This window comes from Terrapene carolina, unplaced genomic scaffold (assembly GCF_002925995.2).
Source record: "Terrapene carolina triunguis isolate 2854851 unplaced genomic scaffold, T_m_triunguis-2.0 Scaffold189, whole genome shotgun sequence".
In the NCBI taxonomy this organism is placed as follows: domain Eukaryota; kingdom Metazoa; phylum Chordata; order Testudines; family Emydidae; genus Terrapene; species Terrapene triunguis.
The window spans coordinates 4,137,983-4,164,294 of record NW_020664540.1 but is presented as its reverse complement, the minus strand read 5'-3'; the positions used below and the strand labels follow the sequence as shown (position 1 = coordinate 4,164,294).

The 26,312-nt window shown below is 45.1% G+C and overlaps 1 protein-coding gene across 2 annotated transcripts in view; it reads right to left on the bottom strand.

Annotated features, from left to right (window-relative positions):
• The window catches only part of CEP170B (centrosomal protein 170B), an 80,649-nt gene that overhangs the window by 13,146 nt on the left and 41,191 nt on the right, over positions 1–26,312 (bottom strand). For both annotated transcript variants that reach the window (XM_029912104.1, XM_029912103.1), the window contains 8 exons: positions 24,662–24,775; positions 23,321–23,797; positions 19,288–20,051; positions 17,282–17,470; positions 15,855–15,978; positions 12,453–14,249; positions 8,044–8,290; positions 3,831–3,990 (listed from right to left, as the gene is read on the bottom strand). In XM_029912104.1, coding sequence (XP_029767964.1) covers positions 3,831–3,990; positions 8,044–8,290; positions 12,453–14,249; positions 15,855–15,978; positions 17,282–17,470; positions 19,288–20,051; positions 23,321–23,797; positions 24,662–24,775 — 3,872 coding nt within the window. The remainder of the gene's footprint in view (positions 1–3,830; positions 3,991–8,043; positions 8,291–12,452; positions 14,250–15,854; positions 15,979–17,281; positions 17,471–19,287; positions 20,052–23,320; positions 23,798–24,661; positions 24,776–26,312) is intronic.

Sequence of the window (26,312 nt, the reverse complement as noted above, 5' to 3'; positions counted from 1 at the left end):
TGAGCCTCTATTATGGTGTCTTTAAAAAGTTTCCACGCAGCTTTCAGAGATTTCACTTTTGGCACTGTACCTTTTAATTTCTGTTTAACTAACCTCCTCATTTTTGCATAGTTCCCCTTTCTGAAATTAAATGCTACAGTGTTGGGCATTTTGTCGCCATAGGACTATTACATTTAATTATATTATGGTCACTATTACCAAGCGGTCCAGCTATATTCACCTCTTGGACCAGATCCTGTGCTCCACTTAGGACTAAATCAAGAATTGCCTCTCCTCTTGTGGGTTACAGGACTAGCTGCTCCAAGAAGCAGTCATTTAAGGTGTCAAGAAACTTTATCTCTGCATCCCGTCCTGAGGTGACATGTACCCAGTCAATATGGGGATAACTGAAATTCCCCATTATTATTATTGAGTTTTTTATTTTAATAGCCTCTCTAATCTCCCTGAGCATTTCACAGTCACTATCACTATCCTGGTCAGGTGGTCAGTAATATATCCCTACCGCTATATTCTTATTAGAGCATGGAACAGTTTGATTAATTTATGATTTTTACTTCATTTGATTCTACCCTTTCTTTCACGTATGATGCCACTCCCCCACCAGCACGACCTGTTCTGTCCTTCCGATATATTTTGTACCCTGGTATTACTGTATTCCATTGATTATCCTCATTCCACCAAGTTTCTGTGATGCCTATTATACCAATATCCTCATTTAATACGAGGCTCTCTAGTTCACCCATTTTATTATTTAGACTTCTAGCATTTGTATATAAGCACTTTAAAAACTTGTCTCCTTTTAGCTGTCTGCCAGTACACGATGTAATTGAGTGGGACTCTTTTTTGACTGTTTCTGATAAGACCCTGCCTGTATTTTATTATTTTCCATCCTCTTGTCCTCACTAGGACATTGAGATTCTCTATTAATAGATCCTCCCCTAAGGGATGTCCGAACCATGTGCTCCTCCACACCTGCCGGCTTTCCTCCAGCCCTTAGTTTAAAAACTGCTCTACGACCTTTTTAATGTTAAGTGCCAAGCAATCTGGTTCCATTTTGGTTTATATGGAGCCCATCCTTCCTGTATAGGCTCCCCCTAAAGTTTCCCCAGTTCCTAACAAATCTAAACCCCTCCTCCCTACACCATTGTCTCATCCACACATTGAGACTCTGCAGTTCTGCCTGTCTAACTGGCCCTGCGCGTGAAACTGGGAGCATCTCAGAGAAGGCTACCATGGAGGTCCTGGACTTCAATCTCTTACCTAGCAGCCTAAATTTGGCCTCCAGGACCTCTTTCCTAACCTTCCCTATGTCATTGGTACCTACATGTACCACGACCACCGGCTTCCCCCCAGCACTACACATAAGTCTATCTAGATGTCTCAAGAGATCCGCAACCTTCGCACCAGGCAGGCAAGTCACCATGCGGTTCTCCCAGTCATCGCAAACCCAGCTATCTACGTTTCTAATGATCGAATCCTCCATTACTAATAAAAAGCCCGTTCACAGTCTCTGAGGGCCAGGAGCTCCTTGCACCAAATGCACACTTACACCACCTGCCCATAGGGCAGGTAATCATACATGCTGCATTGGGTGCAATAAACTGGGTAGCCCCCACTCTGTTGCTGGACTTCTGCCTGCATTCTCTTTTTAGTCCTGCAGCTGGTTCCTTTGTTGTTGTTTTGTTTATATCAAGGGGGTGTTTTTGGCTTTTAAGTTTAAAGAATGTTGGAGTTCTAGCCCCTGCTCACACTCCCCCGTAAACTCCCTCGCAAAAATCCCTGTTCGCTAGCTCCTCTGGTCGCTTAGGAGCGGGCTTTTTAAAGCCCTGGTCTCCCTGAGTAGCCCCACTTCCTGGTTAAGGGTTGATGGGTGCTAAAAGGCTTAGGGATCAAAGCCTCGTTAAGAAGCTCTCAGCCTTGCCTAGCAGGTCTCTAGGCTCAGCATACACACGGTCCCCCAAACAAACAGAGCACACGGTATATTCCAGTCAAGCAGCAAGCACACCACAAACACAGATACACACACACTACAGGCAACAAACTTACCCCAAGGGTCATGTAATCGCTCCTCCTTCACCTGGAGAACTCCCTCGCAAAAATCCCGTTCGCTAGCTCCTCTGGTCGCTTAGGAGCAGGCTCTTTAAAGCCCTGGTCTCCCTAAGTAGCCCTGAGTAACCCCACCCCCTGGTTAAAGGTTGATGGGTGCTAAAAGGCTTAGGGATCACAGCCTCCTTAAGAAGCTCTCAGCCTTGCCTAGCAGGCCGTTAGGCTCAGCACACGCATGGTCAGCACACGTCCCCCAAACAAACATTCCTCTCCCATGTCCCTCGTATTTCACCTAGATAGGAAGCAGTCTTCTACAGCAGGGAACTTGTCTTTCTTGCATGTCTACGAAGTGCCACGCTCCCAATGGCACTATATACATAGAAATAAGTATGTTTCTCTGTGATTTCTGTTAACAGGTATTAAAAGAAAGTCATTGGAAGCTGGGAAGTAAAGGGTAAATTTGTTATCTAGCTGCTCAAAATGGCCGTTTTGCAGGTGTGGCACTTGGATTCAAGGAAAGCAATAAAAGAATCTTTATCATCTCACTGCCTGAAGCTATTGTGAAGCAACTGTACTTTGCACAATAGAAACACAAGTTTCTATTGTCTACAGTTGGAAAATACCATTTTCTGACAGGGGTGCAGGTATACCTGGTTTAACTGCAAGTGGAAAGCAGGATAAACCATGTTCAGTATATTTCAGGAACTCTGTTAAAACTCCATTCTGAGGCTCCAGGAATAAAAACAATGGGGCCCCCTTTGGGGTCTTTAGATCCTAACCTAACTCAAATAATACATAAGGATCATTAACTTTTCCCATATCTTTGGATCTATTTTATAGTATGCATAAAATCATATCACTGTACAGCAAGTGGAGACTCACAGACAGGTGATATCAAAGGCCCTGTGAGTTACTTCACTTGGGGAGGACAGGAGAAGCCAATCTGAAGGGGAACATCTAAAGCTAATGTGATGGGTCCTACCAACAGCCAGGCAGGGAAGGAGTTAAGTCCATTCAAAGGGAACAAACTAGAGGGCCAGACTTGCCCTACAGAATCTGCTCTGCTCAGCTGCTGGCTGGAAAGAGAGGAGTCCTACGTGGGCTCATCTATGTGAACGTAGCAAACATCTGCAAACCCTTTGAGAGCCTTGGAGGAGGGGTGCTGTAGAAGTGCAAAATAAGGTGTGCGACATGTGGCCAGAGTGCCCACAGCCAATGTCCTTGCTTTAAAATATAAAGGGTGGAAGAATTCCTTCTCTCTCCTCAACACTCCAGGGCCTGGCGATGTCACAGAGCCAGGAGACCCCTGAGTTAAGCCCACACCAAGCAGCATGTAAACTATGGGAAACTGATTTCCCCATGAAGACTATACTTCTCCTAATCCAGGGAGACTCCCTGAGCAGGAGGTATCAATTCCTAGGGGAGTTGACTATTTTACCCTCACCATAGAGCTCTACTGCCGGCTGAAGACTCTAAATAAAATGACTTATTCCCCACCCTCCGGCTGAGCAAGCCTGCTACCATCTGGGAAGGGAAAACTCCTCCCTTTGAACCAAGCTGAGGAAAGTCTTGGTCCCACCTCGGTGTAAGCTGGCCAGAGCAGGGGCCACCATGACAAACAAAAACTGTGTGCACTACAGAGGCAGTGCTCCTTTGTTTGCATTCCCCGCCCCTCCTGGTAGTAACTGGAGACTGGCGTTGCTGCCCTCCCCTTGCCACGGATGGGTAGATGAACACTTGCTTCAGTTTTGTGGCCCAGATTTTTGCCGCGACAGCAATCTTACCTCTTCCCTTGCTGATATGGTAGAAGCAGGGGTGTTGGGTACGGAGCTGAGGGAGGTGCTTGGTCCGGTTCCTGATGAACTCTGGGAATCCCCATCGCCTGCGACATCATGAATCTCTCGAGCAAGGATGGCTACATCTTTCACCAAGGTTTGGCTTAATCTAGAGCACACAGCACAGCACAAGGCAGATCCATTAGACCTCACTGCATCTGACAATAAACCTCACACTGATCCTTAAAAGGCTGTTAAAAGTCCCTTGAATGTAATAGCAGGTAGAGCCCTGACTGGGACTATTCTTTAATCCTGCTTTAATTATGGCAGCGGGCACGGCGGGACCCCAGTCCTGCTGCAGGTAATCCCGTGCAGGACTCTAATGGCAGGTGTCATTGTCCCATGGCCACAAAGGAGTCTTTATTGGGCCAGATGCACTAAAGCTGTATGAATTACACCTCTCTGCAGAGGCTGTAGAAGCCCTGGGGAATTCAGCCTGAGGGAGAGCAGCCACTGCTGCTTTGGGTATCCCAGGGAACTCTGCCATCAAGAGTTGCTAAGAGACGGTGCTGATTTAATCCGCACCCCTGCACATCACACTCCGTCCTCACACTGGACTCCTATGCCTCTAAACTCAGATAAAAGGAAGTTTGCAATCGCTTTACATCAGCGCAACCACCTCTTCTGCTGCACTTTCCACCGCCAGGGACCTGGGCTGTGGTTTTCACTGGCAGACGCTCACATAAACCTGGGTTGAATCTGGTCCATTTTCTTTAGAGTGGAGCGGGAGGGGTTTCAAAAATTGTGATGTTTTAATCAGAGGCTGATTCTATTGGTTCTACCATAACATCAGGAAATGTTATATTATATAGGCAACCCAAAACCAAATTTGTTTGTTTTTAAAAGAAAAACTTTCTTTAGACCTCAAATTTTAAAATTTCTTTCCCTTAAAAACCACACATAAAAAAAGGACATTTACAAAACCTAACATGAAAATAAATATTTTCATGGATGCTTTTCAGATGTTAATGATTTTTTTTATTTTTTTTTTAATTTTGACATTCCTTTGCTGCATAGGAAACTCCGTCTCCCGGATACTGTGGTAATGAGAATCCAAAGAACCTAAGTAGATAAACAATATTGTTCTTAGGTATGAAAACAGCAAAAGTGAAACTGACCAGTTCAGTTTCACTGACCAACCCAAATGAGATGCAAAAATGAAAAGGCTTGAAAAAGTAAGCACCCAGATTGAAATACTTTAAAGGGATCTAATACCTAAGCCCCTTTAAGGAATCAAGTTAAAACCAAAAAATTCAGTTACCCAAACTAACTAGTCACTTTTTAAAAATCTTGGTCTAGTTTTAAAAAAAGGCTGATGTGATTTCTTTAAAGCTGTGTTGCTTTAATGTATTTCTTTTACTGGAGTAATCAAGTAATTTATTAAACCATGAGGTCACCAAAATATTTTGAAGTGATTTCCTCAGAAACAAGATGTATAGTTGAACTAATGAAATAATATTTAGATCTGCATGTCTCATGCACCATCTACACTTGTCTGTTTCAGATACTGTTGTCACAGACTGCATCAATTATGTGATTATCCTCTTTGTAAACAAGTGGAATTTTCTCCTTTAACTCTCACTTACTATTCTAAACCACGCCCAGTTAATTCGGGAGCAGAAGCAGAAGCGGAAAAATCAGAGCAGCAATTATGAACCAGACTACTTGACCGAGTTCTGCAGAGTGCTCAGTGTACAATGCTAGACAAATCTGATGTAACCATTTATTTATAGCTTTTGCAATCTAAAGTGCTCTCTCTTTTAGGGAATCCTCCTATGAAGCAAAGTCGATAATTGTTTCTACTTTGATTGGATGTTTTAACCTTTACATTGGAACATTTGTAAAAGAAAAAACCTTTAGAAAATCCATACTGTGGACAATGCGGAAAGACTGACTGACTGTAGATAAGAGTTGGCTTCTTAAACTGACAGTATGTAAAGAATGGCAGGCACTACAGAATTCCTATACTCAAGAAAACTAGTATTTCTTTACTATCCAACTGTGCTGTTTTACTCACGCCACCACTTAAAAAACCGATGCACTTCCACAAGGCCAACAGCCAGACGCTTCCAAACAGCCAGAATAACCCATTATATAACAGACATTGTGGCGAGAGAACCTACTCCACATGAGCTCATCAGTGGCTTCAAAGCCTGTTTATTGACATTCAATTTTGAAGGGCAAGGACTATCCTTTAGTGGTTAGAGCAGAGGCCTGAGAGTGAGGATTCCGAGGTTCTATTCCACATGTGCCATGGGCTGCGCGACTGGGGGGCAAATCACAGCCTCCCTGTACCTCGGCAGGCCTTCAAAGGAAGGGGACAATCCCCACCTGCCTACCTTACTTGTGCTGTGAGGCTTAATCAATCACTTCAAACCAGATTTTTTAATTTTCAGGTGTGAAGGGGGGGAAATATTAGCAGGGCAAAAATCAGATGAGTAGCTGCTGGCAGAGAGGTCAGGTTGGTAGCTGGAGATGGGAGACTCTAGTGGGAGAGAAGGTAAAGTGCCAGAGAGACAGGGAGCTAGCTGGACAGCTTTGCAGTTGGAAAGTAGGTAGCAGGGTGAGTGCCTGATGCGGGAAACAGGCAAGGTACAGCCCACCAGGGGAGGGGCAGTAGAGCTGCCAGGTAGTTGCTGGAAAATGTCCAGATGGTGGGTGCTGCTAAGATACCGTGGCAAGGGCAGGTGCTGAGAGCCTGCCAGAGGGCAGGTGCTCTCATGATGCTGGTGCTGGGCTCCGGGAGAGCTATAAACCTTTGTGTAGGGCAGCGGTTCTCAAACTTTAGCAACCTGAGGACCCCCATTTTGATTTTAAAATTTTCAGGGACCCCCCAAGCCACCCTGCTCAGCAAGGCCGTCCCTAAGGGGGTGCAGGCCCAGGGACAAATCAGCATAGGCGTGGGAACTACGGGTACAGGGGGTGTTGCAGCGCACCCAGGGGCCCGGCTGCCGGCCCTGTGCACCCAGAGTCCCAGCTGCCAGCCCCACGCCTGGGGCTTTTCTCCCAGCCTCAGCTGGGGGAGGGGGATGGACAGGGGTGAGGGCGCTGGCTTTCAGCAACCCCACTATTAAAAATGTTCTAGTGCCACTGCAAATCAGCTCCCGCCAGTTTGAGGCACAAGGTCTGCATTGGTGGCTGGGCCGGCGGGATGGATCCAGCCTGGTGCGGGGCCGCCTGCTGCTGCTGGCAGCTGCCGGCAGCTATCGTGGGGCTATTGTTGGCTGTAGTGCCACGGCAGCTCAGGGCTCCGGCCGGGGGACTCGCTGCACCGTGTCTTCCGGGACCGACCGCTCCGGCCAATCGCACTGGCCCGGAGCAGTTGCCCCGATTGACCCTACCCAAGGGATGGCTCTGCCGCTCAGCCCCAGGCCCCGCCTCTACTCCACCGCTTCCCCCAATGCCCCACCCCCACCTCACCTCTTCCTGGCCCCTGCGGGAGGGGGTGCGGGCCCTGGGCTGGGGTGCGAGAGGGCGCACCACAGCACATCTGTCAGTGCAGCTGTCATAGTTATCACCACTCCTGTATTTTCCTCCCTGACCCCATATGGCCCAATCATTTAAACTAACAGTAACATAAAATAAACTCACAGGCTGGGTCACAGAGAAGTTTTATGACCTAGTTATAAACCCCTATGAGCCAGGGAGTTACAGGAGTGCAAATGGGACCGCTAAAGTAAACAGGAGGGTGTAGACAAGCATGTATTTTAGATCTGCTGCTAGAGCAGGAACAGAAGCAGCCAAAAAACAATGGGCCCTCACTAAAGGCAATAGAAAATGGGAGCTGGATCAGGCCCTAAAACCAGAACTGTGTTTAACTGGCGGAGGGGGAGAATGAACGGATAAAGCAAAAGGAGTGATAGAATTTCAGTTGAAGGAGTAAACATACAACCAGCTCATGTCATTATATAACGCAAGGATCCTCCAAGTAAGGAGGAAAGGACTATGTATGTCACTAACACTTGGCAGCATGACAGGCTGTACTGTGTCACTCCACAGCTCACTGGTGCCCCTAGAGAGTATACTTTATTCTCTAACTACATTCTCTTACAATGCTGGATTCTCTCTCCCCAGGCTCCCTCCTTCCAGCTTGGTTTGAACTCTGAGGTAACGCAGGAGATCAGTTTTCCTAGAACGGCTTGGCACTGTGATTCCAGCTCACCTGGCTATCTCGGCTATCTCGGCTGTTTGTGCGCTGAAGTGGAAGGGGTCAGGTTCATCGTAGTCTTCGTCATCATCCGTTTCTCTCCCGCTGTGCTTCTGGCGGCTCAGCCCAGAACTGTGCGGCCTAGCGGTCTGCGTGGCTGTTGAAGTATGGGAGCGTTTGTGTTTAGGGGAGCTGTGATTTGAGCCATACTCCTCCTCTGAAGTAGAAGTGTAATCTGAACCCTGCTGTCTCCGCCTTGAAGCTTACAAAAAATGAATTGGTTTCAGATGAAGAAGAAGAGAAGAGATTTCAGTCTAACTACAGCGGGCAAAACAAGGAGTAGTACAAACTAGCCCACAAACACAAAGAAAGGCCTGGAGAGTTTCTGTGCATCTTTTCAGTTAAAGGAAACTTTGGTAGAGCGTATTTAAAAAAGGCTCACTATTTTAATGGATCTGCCACAAGCTATAGGAATTTGAAGTTATAAATTCCAGTGGAAAAGCATATTGACTGTATTATCAACTAAACATACTCTATTATTGTCAGACTTGATTTTCCATACACAGAAGCCCCATCTATAAGTAATACACAAGTTAGATTCCTAGAAGTCCCCGGGGCCCAATTTTCAAGTGTGCCAAGCATCTTAAAGGTGAGCTGGAAGTAAAAAAAAAAAAAAAAAAAAAAAGGGAGGGCGGGGGGAGGAATTAAATGAAGCATAGATTTTCATGCTCCGTTTTATTTGTGAAAATCTGCATTCCCTTTTAACAGGATTTCAAACGCCTCAGAAAAGTATTCAAATGAGTACTTAGGGCTTGCTCCAAAGTCTCCTAAAGTCAATGAGAGTCTTTTCCTTCATTTCCCTGGGCTCTAAAGCAGGTCCTTAAGCACTTAGATACCCATTTTTAGGCATCTACGTATCAACATTAGGCCAACTCGGTGCCTACATTTGAAACTTGGGCTCCCAATATTTGTTTGTTTAATATCCCATTATATTACGTAATAATTAATAGTTTCACCTCTTATGTTCTGCCATGATAATCTATAGAAGACAGAATTAGCCACTTAATTTAAAACTAAAGTATGACCTGAATACACTTAAAAGCTTCACTGTGTTACCAAGGTTATCACAATACTAAACCACAACAATCAAATAAAGCCAATGACAAAAGTAATGGACATAGGTGGTATCAGACAAATGAAAATATTGCATTTGGCATATAAAATGTGGAGAGCAATTGTCTATAGACATGCAGTTACCCCTTAACTATGAACAGAACACTCCTAGACACATTACTAGCTTGGTTACAACTTTCTAAGAGCCTTGGCTCATGATAAAGTTACCAGAAAAATGAATCTGTTCGTAATTCAGCTGAGAGAGTGTTTAAAAAAAAACCTAAAAAGCCATTCAACTTTCAGAATCAAGAGGTTACTCTTGCATTCAGTGGACATTTTAAAATTAAGGGCTTGATCCACCACTCACCTTGGCTAGTGTAAATCAGAATTAAGTCCACTGAAGCCAATGACATCACGCTGCATAAATCCAGCATAAGTGAGACAAATCTGGCCCCGAGCTTTCAAAACATTCTGCTAATATCCTGACATCTCAGTACAATTGCTTAAGGGTACGTCCCGGATCGGCGGGTAGTAATCGATCTATTGGGGATCGATTTATCGCGTCTCGTCTAGACGTGATAAATCGATCCACGAACGCGCTCCCCGTCGACTCCGGAACTCCACCAGGGCGAGAGGCGGAAGCGGAGTCGACGGGGGGAGCCGCGGCCATCAATCCCACGCCATGAGGATGCGAGGTAAGTCGATCTAAGATACGACGACTTCAGCTACGCTATTCTCGTAGCTGAAGTTGCGTATCTTAGACTCACACACACACACACACACACACACAGTGTAGACCAGCCCTAAGATAGCCTGACAACATCCTCGCATCTCATGTCCCATGGCCATGTATTCATTCTGTTTCTCTATTGGTAGGATTACGTTTTCACTGGTATGGATGGAGGTAATGGCTGTTAGCTAACTAATTTAAGAAATCCTTGAATAAGGCAGCCGGATCTACCTCACTGCTCTCTTCCAGTCCTCACATCACCCAGAATCTCTGGTTCCAGTGTCAAAGCACATCACTTTCAAATTGTTACTGTATCATGTTAAAAAACGCCTTGATACCACAGTGAAACATTTAAGCTTATTCAAGTTTATTTTTTGCTCTTATAAGGGGGTACTAGCTGTTTGTTCATTAGTACAGGAACACGTATCAAACACTATCTACAGTACGACAAAGCATATTAAAGTACCCCAGTCTATGTAGAACTTGTGCAAGGTCCAGAATTCTATCAAGGAATTAGAAGATTAGTATTTTAATAGAAAATGATTTAACAGAAAGACTTATAATTCTCTGCTGTAATTCTACACAAGAAATATGTTAGTGTATTGTAACAAAGTACTGGAAGCCCAAAACCAATTCATTTAGAACAAGAACTGGGCATGAATTTGTTTTAACATTCAAAGTCTGTGGTCCAGTGTAGGGGAAGCACCTATCTGGAAAACTCTGAAATGTAAGGCTGGAAGGGACCTCAAGAGGTCATCTGGTTCAACCCCCTGTGCTTTGGATTTGTCAATATTCTAAAACAAGAGAATGTAAATAGGAGCACCGTCTCAGAAAACACAAGGGAAATATTGTACATATTCCCTTAGCTTGTTCATACTCTATGCTGATTTCTTTGCATAGCAGTGTGTAAAAAAAACCCCAACAAAATAAAAGGAGATTAGATCATTTAAAAAGTCAAAATTAAAACAACAATAGCAGTGAATAACAATTCCAGCATGCAATAGGAAGTACAGTGAAGACACCGGGGTAAGTTGACCTAAGCTATGTTGACTCCAGCTATGTTATTCAAGTCGACTTAGATTGACTTACCCTGGTAGTGAAGACAAGCCCTAAAGGCCTTTGACGCAAGTTACAAAAAACAGATGGGCTGAAACTAGCCACTGTCCCAACAGCACCAGTGAAACTCAGCAAGCCACAGAATTCCTCACCCTCTTCATTCCCCTCCTTCTCTAAAAGCCCAAGTGAATTGATATGACTTGCTGCATGGTTGACACACAGTCAACCTGTGGAACTCCTTGCCAGAGGATGTTGTGAAGGCCAAGACCATAACTGGGTTCAAAAAAGAACTAGATACATTCATGGAGAATAGGTCCATTAATGGCTATTAGCCAGGAAGGGCAGGAATGATGTCCCTAGCCTCTGTTTGCCAGAAGCTGGGAATGAGCAACAGGCGATGGATCACTTGATAATTACCTGTTCTGTTTATTCCCTCTGGGGCACCTGGGATGGCCACTGTCAGAAGACAGGATACTGGGCTAGATGGACCTTTGGTCTGACCCAGTAGGGCCATTCTTAGGTTCTTATGCCCCGAAGGCCAAGGAACCAGGGTATCAGACCAAATGATGTTCAGAACCATCTCTGATTACTGTGAAGTATCTGTCATATGCATCTTCCCCATCTATTAATTTAAGTATAGTTCAAACATAACTGTTAATGTTCAGGACACGGTTCACAAATAGCCAATGGCTCTGCACAGGTAGGCAGCCAAATAATCTGCACCATATTCCTCAATGAGAGATTTAAGTATGCAGCTCCTGTAACTATGGCACATTTTGGAGGCTGCATGCCAAACATAAAAAGGGGCAGAGGCAATCTCCCCCCATGGGCTATCAGAGTTCAACGCCAATTGTCCAATCATCCAATGTTTTGAAACTGCTGCAAGCAGCAGAGCTGCTTCCAAATTATTTGCTCACTTGCTTATTCCTTGTTTTGCCTTTTCTGATGCCTTCAAATTTACTACTCTGACCTCAAACCATCATTGACACAGTTATAAATTCTCTGTTGGGCCAACGCGCACGTTTTCTGGTTCTTCAAAACCATGTGACACTGGAAAGTCGAGAAGTTCTATCTTTGTGAATAGGGCCAAGATCTTCACGTGAGTAGTGATTTTGGGTGCCCAACTCGAGACACTCGGACTTTTAGAAAGTGCTGAATACCCACCTTCTGAAAGTCAGCCCCTATGAAAGCATCTCAGGTTGGGCACGCAATAACTGAGGCACTCAAAAATCACTAATCACTTATGAAATCCTTCTGGTTGATCAAACAATCTCAGTTGGGTCTATGTGCTATTTCTATACCTTGACGTGTCAAGTTGTGTTGTTCATGAATTGCGCCAACATGCTTATTTGTGCCCACTCCTCCCTTTGTCCCTCTTCCTTGATCCCTTTCCTCTCTTCCTCCTCATGGCACACCCACCGCCGTGCTTTCAGTGTTCCTAGGAGAACTACACCTGGAGCCCATAGAGAGTCTGTATATTATAAAAGAGCGGGACTAAGGAGAAACATAAAACGTAAGCACTTACTGGAGGTGGATGAATACCTGACACTGCTAGAACGAGTTCTACTGAAAGGTTGCTTTGTAGTAGCAGCAGCTGCAGTTTTTCTAGCTGCAGTTCTAGCCTCTGACACAGGTGGCTTCCGATTTGCATAATACGACTCCACACTGCGTCCCGAAAACCCAGTTCTTGGCTGCGTGGTTTCAGAGTCGCTTGGCACCGTAAACGAACCTGCCCGTTTCCTTGGCATGGCAAGGATGTCAAGCCTGGACAGCTTTTTAGACTCCGCGGACTGTTTAGAAGATGCAGTTGTGGCTTCGAGGTTGGAGGTTGTTTTCTCGGTGTCGGCACATTCATTATCTGATGCATCTCCCAACCGGGCGCGACGGAGTTTTGAGGCCCTCGTGGGCCTGGGGGTCGATAAACTGTTGGACCTGGTGAGAACTTGCTGGATCTTTTGCACATTGGCAGTCACTTTGCCGCGCTCCTCTTTCACAGCCTGAGTAAAAGGTTTCCTTCTGGGGACGGATTTTGACACAGAATGCTCATGATCAGAGGAGGCCGTTTCAGTTACTGGGAAGTAAGGAAGACTAGAGCTTCTTTCATCATCCGTAAAATCCAGTGACCCACGAGCCCCAGCACTACGCTTGATTTGGAAACGTTTAGCGGTTTCTCCTCTGTTTCCTGCCTCAGGCGGAAGCATCCTGCGTTTTTCTGACAGCCTTTCGCGAGCGCTGGGCTGGCTGCACTGGTCCTGGATAGAGGGAGTGGAGGAGGATTTCTCTTTCTGCAAGCTGCTCGGAACTTGGCATTTCGATGTGCTGCTTGGGACGTTTTTACCGCTAACCAAGCTGACCGTGCTTGCCGTGTCCACATCAGAGTCCCCAGATAAGGAGTCTTCTAGCTGCCCGGGAATAGTTTCTGAAAGGTCCAGCTGGTGGTTTTGACAGAGTATTTTGGCTTCCAGTGCTGCCAAAGCAGTTTCAGTGTCTTTAAGGATAAGATGAGTGTCTTGATTATAGTCCATACGACTTGATCGTGCAACATCTAAATCTTTAAGCAGAGGGTGACTTGAAATATGAGGAAGTTTATTCTGAGGAACAACGCCGCTTGATTTATCTTTGGTAAAACTTTCCTGCCGAATGAAGGAGGATATTTCTTTTGTGGCTATGTTTTCTTGCTCTTGAGAAAGATTCTGATGAAGGGAAATAACCATTTTCCCCGATGCGCTAACGTAAGTGCTGTTAACGTCTTTGATCACTGGCTTTCCAGAAGCAGCTGCACTGGGTGACTTGACAGGAAACTCTTGATCCTTGCATTCTTTGTCTGCTCGAGAATGAGACGTGCTTAGAGAAAGCTTGGAGGGAATCCCAACTTCATTAGTGTCATCACCAATGTAGAAGGACGTAGATACTGGCTCACTTACAGCTGTGATACTTGAAACTCCTGGCGCTGCCAGCTGTCGGACCTCAGGTTTTAAGTCTTCCCCGCTTCGTCGTTCTTGCTCAGGCATTTTACTGTTTTCTTTGCATTTCTTTCCTTTTTCCAAACCAAAGCCGTCGTCGGACTTGCTGGCATCACTCAGGCTATCAGGATCCAAGTCCTCTTGGATGAACAATCGGGTGCTGGGATCAGCACAGGTTTCTTTACCCTGTTCCTTTACAACGTTTCTCTTGGATACTTCAGGATACGAGTCTTGACAAATTAAAACTGTGGGTGTTGGGCTGTCAGATTTATCACTCGGTGGGAGCTGGGGAAGAAGCCTTCTTGTTCTTGAGGGCACAATGGTCTCTGGTTCTCCTGGTTTATGAGCTGTGCCACTTTCTACGAAAGATTAAAAGACACCCATTAAATGCGGTTTACATGCTGTACTAGAACATTGCATTTATTCACCAGGGGCTTGAGCCTGCAAGGCGCAGATCCAGAAAGGCAATTAAGTACGTGCTTAATTTTAAGCACTGACATCAATAAGTCCCATACATATGCTTAAAGCTAAGCATTTGCTTAAGTCCCAGGCTGGATCAAGGCCAGAGTGCTCATCACCTTGCAGAATCAAGTCCTAAATCTGATTTAATAACCTTGACATTCAAACATCCCAGCCGTGTAAGCACTCTTGTCACAGTTATATAAATCTAAAAGACCATACAAATATACAAGAGACCCTGAAACTATATCTTCTTCCTGCCAAAGGGAACGGGGAAAAGCTATCAACCATGTAGCCATATGTTTGGACCAGAGATGCAACATTTTAAGAAATGTGCTAGATGATATAGCTTACTTCACTAAAGAGATGCCACTTTCCACTTGTACCGACCTTAGCAGATTGTATTCCAAATCAAAGTCTCCATATAGAAATCCTCCTGTTTAAACAGGCGTAGGAATTAGAAGCCAATGATATTCTACGTGTTATTAAGGACACACTTTACTAGAAGAGTTTTATTATTTCACCCCATGTCACAGCTCAGGATTTCATATCTTCCGTCATTTTTCGTTTAAATAATACATGGCTTGTAACTTGATTGGCATTGCAAGATAAAACACCCAATTGTCCAGGAGAATTCAAGTACAATGTGCCACATTATGGAAATAATCTCTGGAACAAAATAATTGCTTTCTGCAGCCTTTTAGCTGTTGGAGCGAGGACATATGGCTCCCTTATCTAGAGAGAGGGGGGCATGGTTGTCTTCTGGATTACAACATTTCCTACTCTCTCTGACTCCCATTCTCAACATCAGGTCTTAGGGCCCTTTCAGTTTTTTAGCTCCCATCTCTGACATGATTCTAAGACTTCATTTTGTTTTTTCTTCTCTTGTACTTCGTTTTATGCATCAGGCTTCCTACAATCACTTCAAATACTGCTACCTAGTTCTACCAAACCCAAGGACAGTCTGATATTCTCAGCACAGCTTGAGAACATGGGAGAAGTGCAACAAAACCACAGCTAAAGAGGGCTGGTCAGTACTAGCTTTCATAAATGTCTTGCAAAGGAAAAATTGAGGTTCTGCCTTTCCTTTTTTCCTTTGTAATGAAGTATAAACAATTCCTGATGGATGGTTATTTCCAATCCTGCCCCCTTAAGTGTTATTGTTCCCTATGCCACCTTAAGAAACATCAGGAATGTCAAGTATGGTCTTCACTTTTCTTGTTGGAGGACTTGGATGACTCAAATGTGCACTGGGTGCCTTCGTAACCCTTAACTGAAGGGATGAGGCAGCTAATCCTAAACAAAGAAAGATTTCTTTCCAAATACTTCAGTTAAAACAGACAGTAAGCTGTAAGAAAATTTAAGAGCATTTCAAGCTTTATGTCCATCAGAAAGCAACAAAAAGAAGCATAAGCACATCTTCCCCCCAACACACACACACACTTTTCACGTCACTTTTAAATAACTGTCCAGCATCCTGAAGATGGCATCAGTACAGTACTTACCTGTATGGCCCTCAGATACTAATCCCTGCTGTTGACCATCACAAAGCCCTGAGTCTGTATAGCTGTCAGCAAGACTTGCCCACCTAGAGACCCATTTCTGACCACCATGAGATGCTGGAGGCACCTATAAAAAGACAAATGGAATGTTATAAAATTTTTTAACCGAAGTCTTGTCACAAAATCCCTCTGTGATACCCTGTACCCACATGACACTCTGTAACCCATGTTCATCCCTTTATATGATTATGATATATTCTGTACCAAGTATGCATTGTGAGGTATCATTTGAAAACTCAATCTGCTGAACATGACTGTCCTGTTAAAATGTGTATAACAGTATGTGTAAAATTATGAGATTTTGCTATATGATTGTTACTGAAATATATTGTAGTTCTGGGTAATGCCAACAAACCCATTTTTCAGAGGCAAAGACACACTGGCAACCCCAGACAGGTACCAACAAAGTCAAGTGAGTTATCACTTACTTAAGCAGCCATTCTTCAGCAACGGGGAAGTGTAAACAAGAAATTTACATATCCTCCCAGCTACCGTACGAATCTCACGTACAGAGGAGACTGTTTGTCTACTCCCTGGTAGGGCGATAATCCTCAGAGAGAGGAGGAGGATATAAAAATAAAGGACAGCGACCTCCACAGGACACCGCTCTCCTCCTTCCATTTCTCTGCTTATGGCAGCAACAACTCTCAAAGAACTGAACAAGGGAAGGAATGGTCCCAGGCTGGAAAGGGATGCAGCCTGTGAAATGTATTGCAGCTCATGGTGAGGCAAACCTTTTGCTTTTAAGCCTATTAGTCTGATAAAGTTTAGGAATTAGCTTGCGTGTTTAACCTATTATTTCTTTGGTAACCAATGCTGACTTTTATGCCTTACCATTTATGATCACTTAAAATCTATCTTTCTCTAGTTAATAAACTTCTTTTATTGTTTTATCTAAACCAGTGTGTTTGATTGAAGTGTTTAAGAAATCTCTACTAGGTCAACGGGGCTGCTGCATATTCATTACCCACTGTTGGAATGACAGACTATATATGAGCTTGTACTGAACAGTACAAGATGCACATTTCTAGGGGACAAGGCTGGGATTCAGGGATATGCGGGTGTCGCCCTGTATGTAATTTATGGATGGCTGGGCATAGCATTCATGTACTCAGCTGGGAGTGACTTTACTTGCTAGGGGCTGTGTGTGAGCAGAGCCCGCAGAGATTTGCTATTCAGCAGCAAAGCAGTGTTAAAGGCATCCCAGTCTGAAGAGCTGAAGGGACACAGCAGTTCAGGTTGCACCCTAGGGAATGTCACACCCTCCTGAGAGCCTGCTGCACACACAGACTGATCTCCCAAAGGTGAAATTGAATCAATACATTCCCACCTAGGCAGAAAAGCACATAAATCATCCCTGTTCCCTGTACCTGCATCTCAGCCTGGGACCCACAAGTGGGTTTTGAAGGGAATGCCTGGAGCAAAAGTGTCTTCTGACTGGTGCCATTTTCAGTGATTAGATGCTGGTGAGAGCTTGATTCTTCCTTTTCGCCTTTTATAACAGGTCTGTAGGCTGAAGATAATCTGGAAAACTCTGGTGATTCAAACACGCCAAAAACCTAAAAAAGTGTGTGGTGGGGAAGGGGAGAGATTAAAACAACGTAACCATGAAAGCCAAATTCAAAAAATGCTAATCACACTGAAACTGGGGTCCCAAATGGTCAGATACAAACCAATTTGTATATACCATGTAAGTTATTCTATTCACCACTCTTCAAAAAATCAGGATAAGAATCAAGTCACCTGACTCCCAAACTAACCATGAGACCATCCTTCTCCTTAGTGCAAAGATCTATTAATTGGGGTATTTTTATACTGTTGCATTATGATTGTTTATATATCAGGGTCAAAGCCCCATTGAGCTTGCAATCTAGTTTAAGGGCTTATTTTTTACAGGGAAATAGCCCAGAAGAGATATAGCAGAATAGCTATTCCACACTAGCTCTTTGTGTGGACACTCTTATTACTCTTTGGAAGCGGATTAAACTAATCCCCAAAGAGGCACTCAGTGCGGAATAAAAGTGTCCACGTGGGGCGCTAGTGCAGAATAGCTCCTGTGCTTTACATTCACATCCTCACTTATTTCACACTAGCTTTCCCCTGTAGACAAGCGCTAAAACAACATGCAGCGAGTGGGTGTAACAAACCATCGGAAGGAGGGGAGGAGGAGGATGAATGTGGAGTAGCAGAGATAAGATCACATGGGTACATAGGCCAGCTAGTGCAGAGCTTCAGAGCCTGACTCAATTACTTTACTTTACCCTTTGCCTACATTTCTGTTATTTTTCCCGTGCCTGTTTTACTTGAACCTCTGCCTGCTTCCTCTGTTGTTAAAGCTGGAAATAGGCCACGCTTTACAAAATAACTGTCTGTGTTTGGGGTGGTTGGGTTTTTAAGTTATCATTCATTTTATACTTTTAAAATTAAAACAGATACAACCATTTCCATGACCAACCCCACCCGGACACTCCCTTCCCTACAGCAATTAGTTGCCGTCTGCCTGGACAAGTCCCCTTTAACAAAACCAAACCACCCCCAACTAGGAGTTGGGGATGTCACTGGGGCTCCTGAGATAGAGAAAATCTGTCCTCTGTTTCAGCTTCTTTTGGCCTGCCAGGCAGAGTATACGTGCCCCATATATTATTAACAGCAGAGCTGGAGGAGGTGGGGTAAAGGGCATGATGCATAGTTAGATCCTGAACTTGCAAAGACTTGTGCATTCGAGCAGTCCCGTTGTGTAAAGTTACTCATTTGTACAAATCTTTGCAGAATCGACCCCTTCATAATTTTGAGCATCATGTTGCTTTTTGCTGGTACATTTGCAAGGCCATTCTTGTACCTTTCATGTAAATCCTGTTTGGACACAAAGATGTGAGTTGTGATAAGGTCCCCCTGCTCCTTTTCAGATGGGTTTTTAATGGATAGTTTACCCCCATTTATGGTGCCTGTGGTGAATGTGTGATAGGATCCCCTCTGTGCCAGATCCACAGAAGACAGGAATCCCTTAGAGCTCCCATCCAGCTCACACCCTTTAGCTGAAGCCATCACAGCTCATATTTTTGGCTCAAGGGGTACGTCTACACTGCAAGCGGCAGCGTCTCAGAGCCCAGGTCTACAGACAAGGCTACAGCGCTCAAATGGACATACAGACATTCAGGCTCAGGGTCTGAAGCCTGGGGAGGGGGGAAAGGGGGAGCTGTTTTGGCGCTCTAGCACAAGCCCATGGGCCCGAGTCTGTAGACCTGGGCTCTGAGACTAGCTGCCGCGGGCTGCCACTTTGCAGCGTAGACGAACCCTAGAGGTCCCTGGGTCAACCCCTGGTTTGTCGGCCAACAGTGATCACGTTTATAAGAGGTGTTCCCTGGAGTGATTTTACCTGATCTATCATTTTCCGAGCTTCTTCTACTTCTTTATCTTGGGACTCTGTCTCAATGGTATATGTGCCCGTTTCACTTAAACTATCCTCCTCATCATGCTTCCTAGCCTTGACCAATTTTGGGTCGGTAGGTGGTGCGGTGGCAGGGTCTGGTGCAGACGATATTACTACCCGGGGAGCCACTGGCATCTGCAGAGGTGCTGGCTTCTCAGCGCTGAGCTTTCCAGCTTGAGAGTTCTCCCTTAGATACTCAGCAGCAAAATCCTGAGCAATTTTAGACTTCCTCCCAATGCTGCCGTAGTTCTTTGCAGACGGCCTTGAAGCAGAGAATGACGAAGAGCTGATCCGATCTTCGGTCTTCTCTCTCTTAAAGGAGCTGGATCTCTGTGTCCCCGAGGAGTTGCTGGCCGGCTTGCCTGCCTGGGCAGCCAGATGAGGAGGTGGCACTGGGCTACCAAGCTTCTCAGCAGGCATGGCAGCTTTGCGCTTTTCCACCTTGGTTTTCGGCACGGGGTCCGTGTCGCTCTGGGAGGAGTGTGCGCTGTGCGTGAAAGACTGTGACCTCTTTTTACGAGGCGTGTCATCATCAAAGAACTCGATGACGAAGGCCTGCTGGTTATGCAGCATTTCGTGGGGGTCGCGCCTGATCTGGCGCTGAAGCCTGGCTTGTTCAGCTGCATGGTCATTGCTGGCAGTCTCCTTTTCTGCTGTGGGTGCAACGGGGTCTTCAGAATCGCTCTGCGTCCCATCTTCATGTCTGTTACCTGAAAACGTTCACATGCAATTTATTCCTACACTAACATTTCACTGTAACCCTAGTAACCACCTCCCGGCACTGTCAATCCTGGATTTTTCTCTTTGTAAAGGAATAGTTCATACTGGGCACGCTGCAAAAGACACCTGTTTGATCTGGTGTTTAGAGAGAGCTGAGAGTTTGCGTCCCAGAATGATGAAAGGGTGGGAAGTAGGGGGAGGGGTTGTAGGGAGCTGGCTGATGGAGTTCCTTTTTAAATACGGCTGGAGTTTTGGTTTTGTTGTTATTGTAAAATTAATTATGCATCAGGGCATCTAGAGCTTTTTATGTGCATCTTTTTTATTATTTAAATCAAAATAAATACAGTAATTATTTTACCATTCTGTGCAATTTCACTAGTCTCAAAGATTATCTTGTTATGCATCATTTGTTGCGGGACAAAAATTACCCTGCAGAGCAGGGGAAACAAAACAAGACAAAACAAAAGCCCTGTAGATTGCATTCCATGGACTCAAACCAAGATGATGAAAGAGCAGCAGGCTGACGGAATCCATAGCTAAAGCGCCCCTGAACTTCTATTTTCTCTCCCCCTTAGGAGTTGCAAGATTTTCAGTTTTATCTAAAGGATCAAGGCCATAAAATTCCCAAAAGTTATGTATATGGCTTCCACATCATTTCTTCACCCTCCTGGCAAAGGTTAACTTGGTTATTTTATGGAAGGTTCTTGCTTATTAAGCTCTGTTTTGCACCAAAAGTAGTAACATTTTTAGTACAGAATCTCTGTACCATTTAATATCTCCCCCGCCCCCCCAACATTTAACCAAGAAAGAATCCGAGGCATCCAGGCTGTGGGTGACTTGCCCAAGGACTTACAGCAAGTCATCAGGAGAACTGGGAAAAGACCTCTGTACTCTAGACCATACACATGCATGGTAAGAAGAGACAGAGGTTTAACACCATGCAGTTGAAAGGAAAACTGCACCTGTTTTGCAAATCCAAGTGGCCCAACCACACCGGTAAAGAGCATCATGATTTAACACTAAATCCTTAATGTAGCCTTTCAAAGATCTCACTAGCTCCTTCCTCAAGAAAAAGGCTGAGCAATTAAATGGACCTTGTATTGTGCCCTGAAGGTCAGTAAACTTGGTCTCTGTTGGATCGAGGTGAGCAGCAAGTTCTCAAGTTAAGGGCTGGGAACCCTGCTCTCAACGTTAAAATCTTGGGGCTGTGAGAAGAAGTTCCGTGGATGATTTCAGATGTTATGACAGCACAGTAAGAGTCAGTAAAAGACTACATCTTTCCTCTGGTGGCCAGGACCCAAACCACAGAGTATTTACATCCTGATGTCAAGACACATGAATTGTTCCCAGAAGCAAAGAAGCAGACAGTGAAGACCTCAGAAAACTGGTGTAAAATGTTCCTTGGGGCTAACAATGCTAATTAAGGAGATGGCCAACTGTAGCTTACAAGTGTTCTTCAAAAACAGCCCCACATAGGAACATGTTACATAGTAAACCAATCTGGAGGTCAAAAAGGCGTGGATAAATGTTGCAAAGTTCTCATCAGAGAATCCTCTGCCTACATACAGATGGATATATACACTAACTAGGTATTTGATGAAAAGAAGACAATTACGTGCATCATCCGCATATTGAAACGTCACATTATCTCACTCTCTCTCCCCCAACCTCATGTAGACACTGAGCGGGGAGACACACACAGCTGTACAGAACACCATATGGGAAAATCCTAGGGGCAGATGAGCAAATGCCTGCCACCAGCCCCTGGTATCTCTCTGAAAAGGAAGAGCACTATTCCAGTGCATTCCCATACACTACAGCCGAGGTTCACATCCGAGACAACAAAACGCAGTCGCATAGGGTACGTCTACACTGCAGTTAGAAACTCGTGGCTGGCCCATGCCAGCTGACTCGGGCTAAGGGGCTGTTTAATCATGGTGTAGATGTTCGAGCTCGGCCTGCAGCCCGATCTCTGGGACCACCCACCTCTGAGGGTCCCGGAGCTCGGCTGCAGGCTGAGCCCGAACGTCTACAACACAATTAAACAGCCCCTTAGCCCGAGCCAGCTGTGAGTGTTTAATTGCAGTGTAGACATACCCTTGAAGACACCAGAGCTCCTTCGCTATACAACCTTCTCAAACACTACATACCATGGCAGATTACGTCAAAGGTAAGCAAGACTGTCAACATCAGGAGATGGTTTCTTGGACGAGGGCCTAGTGACTTCTCCTTTGAGGGAAGCTGGTGTCTTGCCATCCTGTAAAGGGCCATTAACCTCAGACATTGGTGGACCTGATAGCCCCCCTCCTTGACTTTATCAGGCAGGAGGATTACAAACTGTAGCTCCTCCGGCACTTGCAAGGCCTCCATGAGCAAACTGGTGGAAATTCACAAGATGTTGCCTTTTCCCCATTTGACAATGAACTGGCCTGATAGAGGCGGCCAAACTAGCTCAGGTCAAATAGATCGTGGGGGGAATTTTCAAAGGCACAGATGGACATTAGATGCCCGACTGCCAGTAGCAGTGGGACACCAAACTATTTCGGGCCTTTGAAAATCTTCCCCTCCTTGTCTGCAAGAGATGACAGAAAACCCCTCATGGTGACAGACTCTTCCCAAAGGCAGGTGACCTGGATTCACCTGGAACAGTTAAATAGTGGGAGGGGAGGGGGGGTTCAGATACATTTCGGTTAAGGAAAAGAAACCTCTCTCACAGCCATGGCACAGAATTTCAATAACCTCTGTCCCCACTCCTCAGACTCTGCCCCTGGAGCTCTAGCCCCCACCCCACTGTCTTGGGATTGTGACTGTCCACTGTATACCAAGGTCAAGGGCAATTAGCTACATTTGAAAGCAAACGTCATTCCTATCATGACAGGAAGCCAAGAGAATAGATTAACTAACTGTTAAACCTGTTTCTAACCTGCCTTAACGGCATGAAGAAAAACTCGAACATCTGAAACTCTGTTTGAGATGAGTATGTCTGACGACCTGCCGTGATAAAGCCGGGTGGGAACCGGGTTAGAGCATTCCACTGCCAGCATCACAAGTGGCATCCATGTCCAGCAGGTGGGCTGTCCGCCAGCTGAACTAGGCTTAGAAGTGGTGATAGTGATTATAAAAATACCTGTCACAAGAGAAGTGGTTCTTACCCTGCGAACTTTGTGCTGAGAAAAAGGACAACATTTCCCACCCCCTATTTATGCTGTACTTGGAAGGCAAGCACACGGACTAGCCAGCATGAAAAACAACAGCTTACCTTTCAGTGTCCTCACATGAACCGGAAGGTCACTCTTTGTACTGTACACATCGTCTCCTGGAGACTGCCTTCTCATCAAACTTGGGTCATTCTGAACCAGCCAATCAGCCACCTTGCTCTCCGCTGACATCATCTCTGTGTGACCCGCATCCTTACTGAAAGGTCTTCTCTGTCTGAGTGAAAACTTAGTTACATGATCTTTTATCTTTATTTTACCAGGGGTACAGTCGTCAAATTCAATGGTAAAAGAGGCATGGCTTTGCACAACCGGTGGCACCACGGCATCGATGTCCTTCGTTGGGATTTCGTGGACCTGTGTTTCAGGAGATTTTGCCGGCTGTTGGAATTCCTTCGTTGGGATTTCAAAATAACTAGGTTCTCTTCTGAATGCATACACAGACTGTTCCTGGGAGTCTCGATAAGCAATAACATTACCATTGATCTCCCCTTCATGCTGGGATATCTCCTTCGTTCTTTCTACAGATACAAAAATATGGAAGCACACACCTTACAGGCACCACATCAATGTTAGATTAAAAGCCTAAATTACTATACATGGTAACTGTATAGTTCGATTGTTTGTATACCACCCTCATCGCTGTAGAACCTGAGAACCTCAATAAGCAACGTGACTAACATCTGTTATGTGGGGTTTGTTCTCTCTCTCCCCAGAAGAAGAATTGAGTGTGCAGTGCAATGTTTATTTGGGTAGGTTTTTTGTTTTATTTTGGGAGGTTGTTGGGTTGGTCCCCCTGAATTTGTAGGTTGCTCTGTGTTTATGTTAGAGAAGGCAGGATGATGAAGTGGACCTTGAACATGGAGCAAAAGGTGGTGGGGTTTGGGGTGGTCCTTAGGTTCCTGTGCAACTTCATCCCACAGTTAATAACTACAGCCAAGTTTATTCTTCAGTGTAATTTCTTAAGCCCTGATCCTGCATGACCACATCAGCCTCTACTTAACTTTAGACACACGAGTGATTTCCATGGGACTACCTGTGAATATGAAGCTAGGATCAGAGCTTGATTTCATAATGTATTAGTGTCCTCCAAGGTGTTAACAGAAATCAAGCAGGCCCATTGGGGTGGTGTTCTTGGTATTTATTTATTTGGATTTAAGAGTGTATTACCAAAGCAACTTTCACTATTTATCATTTCACACAATGTCAAGCAAACACACGTTATTTTATTTCCCCTTATTCCCATTTTGTTTTAAACAAAAATATTACAACTGAATGCAAATTTAAAGAGTACATGGAATTTTAGTCACTAGAATTCTGAAATAGAGTGTTGTGTAGCAGGAAATAAAAAGAATCAGTTTTCCCCAAAAGACCATCTCCATTACCTGAATAATGTTCTTCTTGCCTTCTGTCCTCCTGCCTTTCTAGTTTGTTATTTGCATCATCTTCTCCCCACCATGAAGGCTGACCATACAGGGGTGTGCGATAAGGAGCTGTCTCTGGGAAGGGAAAGCAAGGAGTTACCATGACAGCAAATATCAGTAGGCGTTGGCTATCAGATTCATAAAGGCAACAGAGTACAGTCTGCTAACAGGGAGGTGCAAGTGAACTGACAAAGTCTCAATGGACTTTCTTATACTCAAGCAATTTTCCAGCATTGCACTACAAAATATTGTTGGCTCAAACTGCCAGTGTCTCCTCCCAATTTAGTTCAGACCCTAAGTTTTGGTGGGTGAGGGGCGCAGGGAGAAAGAAAGAAGGGGCAAAAAAAAGGAGAGAAATTGCAATGAAGACTGTCTGTTTTCTTTTGGATTTTAAGTATGCCCTGCTGTGCTGCAAACCCAAACGGTAGCATTATATTATTGCCGAGAAACCAAAGAGCGACTCTACCACAATTCATTGTCCCAGCTGAGCAGAACACAAAAAGCAAAATAAATGTGAAAAAAAGTGAAATTTAAATTCTTCCAGACATGGACGTCTTAAAGGAGGATTTAACTGTGTCTCTTTAAACTTACAGTTCCCAATCCTGCAGTTCTATTGGATGCAAACCTCCAGGTGAAAATCATGGGAGCTTTGTCTTTGATGGATTGCAGCACTGTACTCAGTATGGAAATACAAAGTAGTAAAGGTGAAGGGAGGTATAAATAAGAGGAAGTCTGCTGTAAAAACCAAATCCTGCCTACAACCCCAATCCTGAATAACACCATCGGGCTGGCAATCTGTTATGGTGACTTTTCACTGCAGAGTTAAGTGAGCTGCATTCAAGTTACTTCTCTTGCATTAGCTCAGCATGAGAGAGAGCAGCCACACTGCGAAACGACGCTCACGCTGCTGCAAGGTCCTGCATCTACGCCGGTGCTACCAGGGCACATCTCATGGTTCCTAGTGCTGGGATACGCTGAGCCTCATTACAAATCCTTTCTCAGTGTCCCGTGGGAGACTCTCTCTCCTCGCTAGGCACATGGGTGGAAGTGGTGTTAGCTCTTGACATGTAAACCAGTTTCGGCTGGGCACGCTCCAGATTTCAGTCAGCAACCTTCATTCCAACCCAGGGCAAGCAGGGATCCTACCCTGAGCAATGACCTGTGCTGAATGTTGGTGCTGATCCGAACCACGCTACGTTTATATTGGAAAGAGGAGACTGATACAGCGCAGGGGTGGGAAGAAATCCTTTGCCCCATTACTTCCCCAAGACTAGAGTCAGAGGCAGTAGATCCTCTGTGTGGCCACCACGCTATCTTCAGCCCACAAAGCCACAGAAAGTAACCAAAGGCAACTCAGGCCTGGTCTACACTTAGGGGGGGGATTGATCTAAGATACGCAACTTCAGCTACGAGACTAGCGTAGCTGAAGTCGACGCAGCTTAGATCGACTTAGATTGACTTACTTCGCATCCTCGCGGCGCGGGATCGATGGCCGCCGCTCCCCCGTCGACTCCGCTTCCACCTCTTGCCCGGGTGGAGGTCTGGAGTCGACAGGGAGTGTGTTCGGGGATCGATCTATTGTGTCTAGACGAGACGCGATACATCGATCCCC